We start from the raw sequence: 7108 nt of genomic DNA, 5'->3' as shown, positions 1-7108 counted from the left end.
CAGAGCTTGATGCTGAGCTGTGCTTCAGTTGAGGACAGGGCAGTGGGGAGAGGGTAGCAACAGAGTAGAAAGCCTGAGATGGACAGGGCTCCAAAGCAAGAGTGGAACAGCCCAAGCCAGGGCAGGGGGAGCCAGCTCCAGGTAGTTAAGGACAAGTGGCCCACAGGTGAGGCCGGAGCTGAGGTGCCACACAATGTCAGCTCCTCCATGGGGCAGAGATCCTAGTTAATTTTTGATCAGCATCTCCAGGTCCTTGAACAGTGCTTGGCCCATAGTAAACTCTCAATAAGTATATATTTAGGGGTTGAACAAATTTAAGGCACGATGAGAGGGTAGAGGCTTCAGATCCAGGAGATGAACTTAAAAAGGGGATGGGATAGATAAGCTATGGACCACTTTGTCTTTGAGAAGTTGTAAAAAGAAAGAGATGAGCCCTAGCTGGTTTGGCTCATTGGATAGAGACCTGTGGATTCAGACCTGTGGACTGAACAGTCCTGGGTTCAATTCTAGTCAAGGGCACATGCCTCAGTTGCTGGCTCAATTCCCATTGGGGGGTGTTCAGGAGGCAGCCAATCAATGAGTCTCTCATCATTGATGGAGGCAGCTGATCAATGAGTCTCTCTCATTGGTGTTTCTATCTCTCAATCTCTCCCTCTCCCTTTCTCTCTGAAATAAATAAAAATATATTTAAAAAAGAAAAGAAAGAAAGAGAATACAGGGCCCCTGCCCTCAGAGAATTTACAATTCAATTAGAGACATCAAATATATACGGTATGGAGACATCAAAAAACAGTTAATGCATAAAGTACCTGACAAATTCAAATTAAGAGATTTCAAATCAAGTATATAAGTCCTGAGGTGATAACAGAATAAAGGCCAAAAGCTCAGAAGCTAGTGAATTGATCTGAGATGGTTCCCTAAGAATGATGAGTTTTTAGCCAATTTTTAAGGAAGAAAAGAACATGAATTGACAGGAGGACTGGAAAGGTTTTCCAGATTAATGACAAGCGCAAAGCTTTGTAGCTGAAATCAGCAAGGGCTAGCCCCCAGACTGACACCACTGCCATGAGAAGCTGTGTGGGCAGCCAGAAGATGGGGGAGGGACAGGGATGCTCACGCACTGGTTTAGACTTGTGTGGGGAACCACCAGAATGAGGGGCTGGGTTTGTCAGAAAATAAAGCGGGGGGAAGGTGTTTGCTCTGGGATCTCCTGAACACGGGTGACCGTACTCAATTGGCACCGGCAGCTGGAGTATCAGAGGCAGCAGCTCCTGGCCGACAGGCAAGCCTTCCACATGGAGCAGCTGAAGTATGCGGAGATGAGGGCTCGGCAGCAGCACTTCCAGCAGATGCACCAGCAGCAGCAGCAGCCGCCTCCAGCCCTGCCCCCAGGCTCCCAGCCTATCCCACCTACAGGCGCTGCTGGGCCACCTACAGTCCATGGCTTGGCGATGGCTCCGGCTTCTGTGGCCCCTGCTCCTGCTAGCAGTGGGGTCCCTCCTGGAAGCTTGGGCCCCTCTGAACAGATTGGGCAGACAGGGTCAACTGCAGGGCCACAGCAGCAACAACCAGCCGGAGCCCCCCAACCTGGGGCAGTCCCACCAGGGGTACCACCCCCTGGACCCCATGGTAAGTGATGGGTTCTTGACCTCTTGCTGACCAGAGCAATCCAGGTGAGCGTTCCAGGCCCCCTCGGAGGGGATACGTGATGGGATCGGGGATAGAATTGGCCTCAGTTTCCCCGGCTGGGCCCACCTCTGCCATATCCTAAGCCAGCAGGGCTCTATCCCAAACCCGGATCTTTGGAATGTTGCTCCAAGGACTTACCATTAATTCCAGTGTCAGAAAAAGGGAAGGTGGTGCCTTGGAGTGGCTAGATTACCCTCCCTATGAAAGTGAGTTGATAAGTGAGATTTTCTGTCTCTAATCATCTGGATCTCTTCTCTATTCCCAGGCCCCTCACCGTTCCCCAACCAACAAACTCCTCCCTCAATGATGCCAGGGGCAGTGCCAGGCAGCGGGCACCCAGGCGTGGCGGGTAATGCTCCTTTGGGTTTGCCTTTTGGCATGCCGCCTCCTCCTCCTCCTGCTCCATCCATCATCCCATTTGGTAGTCTAGCCGACTCCATCAGTATTAACCTTCCCCCTCCTCCTAACTTGCATGGGCATCACCACCATCTCCCGTTCGCCCCGGGCACTCTCCCCCCACCTAACCTGCCTGTGTCCATGGCGAACCCTCTACATCCTAACCTGCCGGCGAACACCACCATGCCATCTTCCTTGCCTCTCGGGCCGGGGCTCGGATCCGCCGCAGCCCAGAGCCCTGCCATTGTGGCAGCTGTTCAGGGCAACCTCCTGCCCAGTGCCAGCCCACTGCCAGGTGAGAAGGGTCCTGGAGGGGAGAAGGGTGCGGGAGAGGGGTCCACATGGGGAGAGGAGGGCAAGGGGGAAGGGCTCAGGTACTCTTTGAGCGCTCTGGTGAAATTAGAATCCAGGAGGAAGGGCCTCTCTGGCTGTCCTCACCATCCCCCAGCCGGGCAGCTGCCACCTCGGGGATGACGTTGGGGCCTTTCACTGGTGGGTCATGGAGGAGTCCTGTGGCACAGAGCATCTCAGCTGTAAACTTGAAAGGCAGCTACCTGATTGCATGATGATTGGCACCCCCTTTGCTTGTCCCCATCATGCTCAGATGCCCCATTTAGAGCTCCCTTGGGGGCAGGAGGATGATTTCAGGTCTGTCACTTTTCCCAGTGTGAGGTGGGAGAGGTTGTTGGGAAATGAAGTTGTATATTGTGGGTACCTCATTCATCTACCCACCCATTGCACGCCTTGCCCAGTTCTGTTTGTCCGTGGTGCCCTCTCTCCTGCTCACCCTAGCTGATTCATCTTCCCTTTCTCCACAGACCCAGGCACCCCCCTGCCTCCAGACCCCACAGCCCCGAGCCCAGGCACAGTCACCCCTGTGCCACCTCCACAGTGAGGAGCCAGCCAGACATCTCTCTCCCTCACCCCTATGAAGATCAAGGTTCCAGGAAGAGCCCTCCCCCCACCACTGGGACTCTTCCCCAGCTGGAGAGCTCATCACTACGTAAGGAAAGCACTTCCTGCCCCCTCCAAAGCCCCCACCAAAGCCCCTGTCAGGGGCTTGCATTTTTATATGGGATTATTCAAGGACTTCTGTTTAAAGGATCTTCCTAATGTCTGGGAGGAAGGATAGGATGGGGATGTGCCCTCAAAGAAAGGACTGGGGGAAGGTATTTATACAAGGTTCTAATTAATCACTTCTAAAGGGTACACCCCCTCAAAACGACTGCATTTTTTATGGATGGAAAAAATTAAGCCCTTTTAAAGGAAATAGATTTTTTTTTTTAAGCTGTATTGGAGCTCCCTCCACCCACTAAAAAAAAAATCCCAACTTTTACATTTTTTGGAGGAGGGAGGTGACCATTTTAGAAAAGGGTAATTAACATTCTGGAGAGAGCTCTGGGGATAAAATAGGGTGCAGAACCTGTCTCCTCCAGCCCCTCGGTAGTAACTAAGTCAACTCAGAACCCCCCCTCCCCCCGTTTATCCCTACTAATCTCTCCTGCTGCTTCCTCAGTGTTGCTGTTTTAGGCCACCCCAGCTCAGCCAATGACCCGTTTCCCTCTGAATGTCAGTTTTTGTGTTTTTAAGTCGCCAATGTAGTTGATGTCAGCGTTTGTGTATTTGGTGGGGAAACCTATTTTTGGAGATTCCTGTGGTAGATACTAGAGGAAGACAGGGCATTCAGGGCTCTTCTTCCTGGGCTTTCTCAGTGGGCTCCTAGAAGACATGGAGAGGGCAGCTAGAAGATGGAAAGTTTTAAAAACCTGAAATTTTCAAAAAGCACTTAAGCACCTCTTTCTTATGACTCAGTGGATCATTCCCATAACCTCTTCCCTCCTCCACCAAGACCATCAGAACCTTGACTGGTAGCTAGGGTTTCCCTGGGATTTGGAGACAGTGGGGTAGGGGTGCCCAACCTAGGTTAGTGCTGACCCCCAGCTTGCAGCTCAGCTCCCCAGATTCCAGTGCCTCACATACCAGCTCTCCCTCTTCACCCTCGATGTGCAGGCAAATGTGACTCCAGGCTCCCCATCAGCCCCTCATCCCGCCCACCAGGCCCTTCGCTCCTCATGTCCCCATGTTTCTTCTCTGCGTCTTGGCACCTTCCTTCTGTTCAAAAGTTTTCTGTACATTTTCTCTTTTTTTCTTTCTTTTTCTTTTTTATAAATTAATTTGCTTTCAGTTTTATCTTGTGGATGCCTTCTGTGTTCTCTGACCTGTGGCTGTCAGGTAGCGGGTCGGGCTGGGGCATTCACTTAGGCCAGAGGCACTGGGCCCGGACGCTGGCCTCTCCCCACAGCCAAAGGCAGCTCAGCTGTCAGGCCTGTGCACGGATGCAGGAGCTGGGCAGAGGCTCTCACCTGCCCCAAAAATAGCTGTTTAAGGCTTGGAAGGACATCCCCAACCAGGAGCTTTTGTTTATTTACCCTTTCAGAAGCTCCATTTGTGGAGCAGTGGCTTCATTTCTTCCCTTATTAGGCAGGGAGAAGGCAGGCATCTCACCTCCTTCTGTTGCTATTGGCCCCTAGCCCTGCTGGGTGACAGGCTCTGGCAGGGCCCTAGCTTTAGCTCCAATAAACAGTCTCCACGTTTCCCCCACCAAAGGTCTGCAGTGCTTGGGAAGGTCAGCGTTGGATTTAAGGAGCTAGAGGGCTAGGCTAGGACTCAACCTGATGTGGCCTGGAACAAGGCTGGCCAGCCTTGGTCCTAGAGATTTATGGCTTTCCGCATCCCCCGAGGGGTGGCCTTTGTAGCAGCAATGAATGTGGTCAGCATTTCTTCAGTGAGGCAAAGGGCTCCTACAGGCCCCTTCCCCAGCCCCTGGTCCATTGATCCTGGACTCTCTCTCCCTTCACCCTGCTCAGGAAGAAAAACAGAACTGCATTTAGGGCACAGAAAACAAGTTTATTTGGTGAATGCTGATGGCAAACATCATCCAAGAGATACAAGCTGGGAAAAGTGCTGTGACAAGAGAACTTGGGAAGCCTTCAGGGCTAATACAGTCTCACACAGGGGAAGGCACAAGGCTCTGGGCACACTGGGAATGTCTTCAGCCATTCAACACCATTCGGACGAGCTCTGTGGAAAGGAGAGAGTGTAAACCAGGGGGCAGGGCCCAGGGGAGGGGACCAGGGGCCAGGAGACCATTAAGACCACGAAGGTGGCATAAGAAGGGACGTGCCTGCCGCAACCAACCTTGGGGTCAGTTTGCAGAGGAGTCACCTTGAGTCTGACCAGTTCTCTAGGCCCCCAGCTCCCCTCCCACCAGCTGTTAGTTCCCACCCCACCCTGAGCAGCAAGAACACAGCAGAGGCAGAAAAGTTCTTAACTACACCTAAAGCTACTGTCAGCCACTGGCAGGAGGAGAAGACAGAGTTTTGGGTTAGGGTACCTCCAAGCTGCCCAGCAGAAGGAAGGGGAAGAACTGTTGAGCTACAGCAGAACAATGGGGCAGGCAACCCACCCCCCTATGCCAACCACCGCTGCTCCAGGGCCAAAGGATCACCCTAAAGCAAGACGGGACAGGTATCAGGGTTCCCAGGCACCGGCACCTAAGGCCCCAGAAGTGAAACTTCAGAGCCCATTCTAGGAGAGGAGGTACCACACCCTCAGGCTGTCTTCCTCTTAGAGGACCCTCCCCTCCCCAGTCAGCTCCATGCAGAAACATGCCAGAAGTCAGATGGTAGTAGGGGTAGGGCAGGGGCCAGAGAGCAAGTGGGGAAGAAAAACACTGGAGGGGTCAACTAGAGAAGGGGAGGCTGGGAGGAGCCGTACCCGCCCCATGGGCCCGTCACCCCGACAGGATATGCCTCACAAATGCTGCAGGAAGGAAGAGACATTAATGGTGAAGACAAGACACACACATGGGGTGAGGGGGTCAGGCAGTGGGGACATAGACATTCCATTTATTTTACTTCCCATTCCTTCCCCACCCTTCACACCACATGGCCCCTTCCTTTCCTGTCATACACCCTGGCCTCCCGCTCCTGGGCTGGGCAGAGCCCTGCCTCTTGCCTGACACTTATTGGAGCCCAAGTCCAGGGACAGGGAAAGCCCCAAACTGTACTTGAGCTGCCCCGTATGGCTGCTTCCTCCAGTTTGTCCCTCACCTTCATAGTTGATGCAACCATTGCTGTCCTCATGCCCTGCCACCAGCATCTCTACTTCTTCCTCTGTCATCTTCTCCCCTGCAGAGGGAAACAGCATTGTGGGAACTGCGTGACAGGTGAAGTGTCTGTCAGGTGGCACCTGGGCTCAAGGAGAAAGGGTAGAGCCTCACCCAGTGTGACGAGAACATGCCGGATCTCGGCGCCCATGACAGTGCCGTTCCCCTCCTTGTCAAACACCCTCAGGCCTTCGACGTAGTCCTCATAGGTGCCCTGGTCCTTGTTCTTGGCCACCGTCTGCAGCATGGGCAGGAAGTGCTCAAAGTCCAGCACCTTCACATTCATCTCTGCCATAAAGAGGCAGGAGGGAGGTCACACAAGTCCTCAGAACCGAGGGGGTCACAGGGTCACAGCCGAACAGACTGCTCCCACCCCAAGCAGAAGAAATCCATGGGATTTGCTAGTTGAGACAAGACCTGCTTGAGTTTGGGGCCTACCCAGGCAAAGGGAGCGCTGAGCTGAAGGACTGGGCCCACCCCCACCCTGAGGGGCTGTTCTTGACCCTCACCATCGCTCTTGGGGTTCCCCAGGACCTTGAGCACCTCGGCGTTGGTGGGGTTCTGGCCCAGGGCCCGCATCACGTCCCCGCACTGGCTGTACAGGATCTTGCCATCCCCTGTTCGGTCAAACAGCTGGAAGGCCTCCTTGAACTCTGAGGATCCAGATACACATCAGCACTGGGCACATGGGGGCTAAGCCAACCCTCATGGTGTCCGTTCCCATTCAACTTTAATCATGGAAACCCGATAGATCCCTCTGTGCGCCCAAGTCCCTACGAGGTTCGGACCCAGAGTCCGACTCCCGACTCAGGTGTCCGACGGAGAACACAGCCCTGCTCCCCGGGCAGGAGCCGC

The 7108-nt window shown here is 53.7% G+C and overlaps 2 protein-coding genes across 15 annotated transcripts in view; one reads left to right on the top strand and one right to left on the bottom strand.

Moving 5' to 3' along the window:
• The window catches only part of SMARCC2 (SWI/SNF related, matrix associated, actin dependent regulator of chromatin, subfamily c, member 2), a 23960-nt gene extending 19685 nt beyond the window's left edge, over positions 1-4275 (top strand). For 6 of the 11 annotated variants that reach the window (XM_015557435.1, XM_015557437.1, XM_015557434.1 and 3 more), the window contains 3 exons: positions 1248-1629; positions 1955-2380; positions 2904-4275. In XM_015557435.1, the coding sequence (XP_015412921.1) occupies positions 1248-1629; positions 1955-2380; positions 2904-2980 (885 nt within the window). In that variant the 3' untranslated portion in view covers positions 2981-4275. The remainder of the gene's footprint in view (positions 1-1247; positions 1630-1954; positions 2381-2903) is intronic. The other 5 variants (XM_015557438.1, XM_015557439.1, XM_006777860.2 and 2 more) reach the window with 2 other exon arrangements.
• A 696-nt stretch (positions 4276-4971) lies between these two features.
• The window catches only part of MYL6 (myosin light chain 6), a 3077-nt gene continuing 940 nt past the window's right edge, over positions 4972-7108 (bottom strand). Inside the window, exons 3-7 of one of the 4 annotated variants that reach the window (XM_006777853.2) lie at positions 6763-6906; positions 6363-6541; positions 6198-6270; positions 5863-5907; positions 4972-5166 (exon numbers count right to left, since the gene is read on the bottom strand). In XM_006777853.2, the coding sequence (XP_006777916.1) occupies positions 5879-5907; positions 6198-6270; positions 6363-6541; positions 6763-6906 (425 nt within the window). In that variant the 3' untranslated portion in view covers positions 4972-5166; positions 5863-5878. Of the gene's footprint in view, positions 5167-5862; positions 5908-6197; positions 6276-6362; positions 6542-6762; positions 6907-7108 lie in introns of all 4 variants that reach the window. The other 3 variants (XM_006777855.2, XM_006777854.2, XM_006777856.2) reach the window with 3 other exon arrangements.

This window comes from Myotis davidii, unplaced genomic scaffold, assembly GCF_000327345.1.
Source record: "Myotis davidii unplaced genomic scaffold, ASM32734v1 scaffold509, whole genome shotgun sequence".
Classification (NCBI taxonomy): Eukaryota; Metazoa; Chordata; class Mammalia; order Chiroptera; family Vespertilionidae; genus Myotis; species Myotis davidii.
The sequence above is the reverse complement of the archived record's forward strand: the minus strand, read 5'-3'. Positions and strand labels throughout refer to the sequence as shown.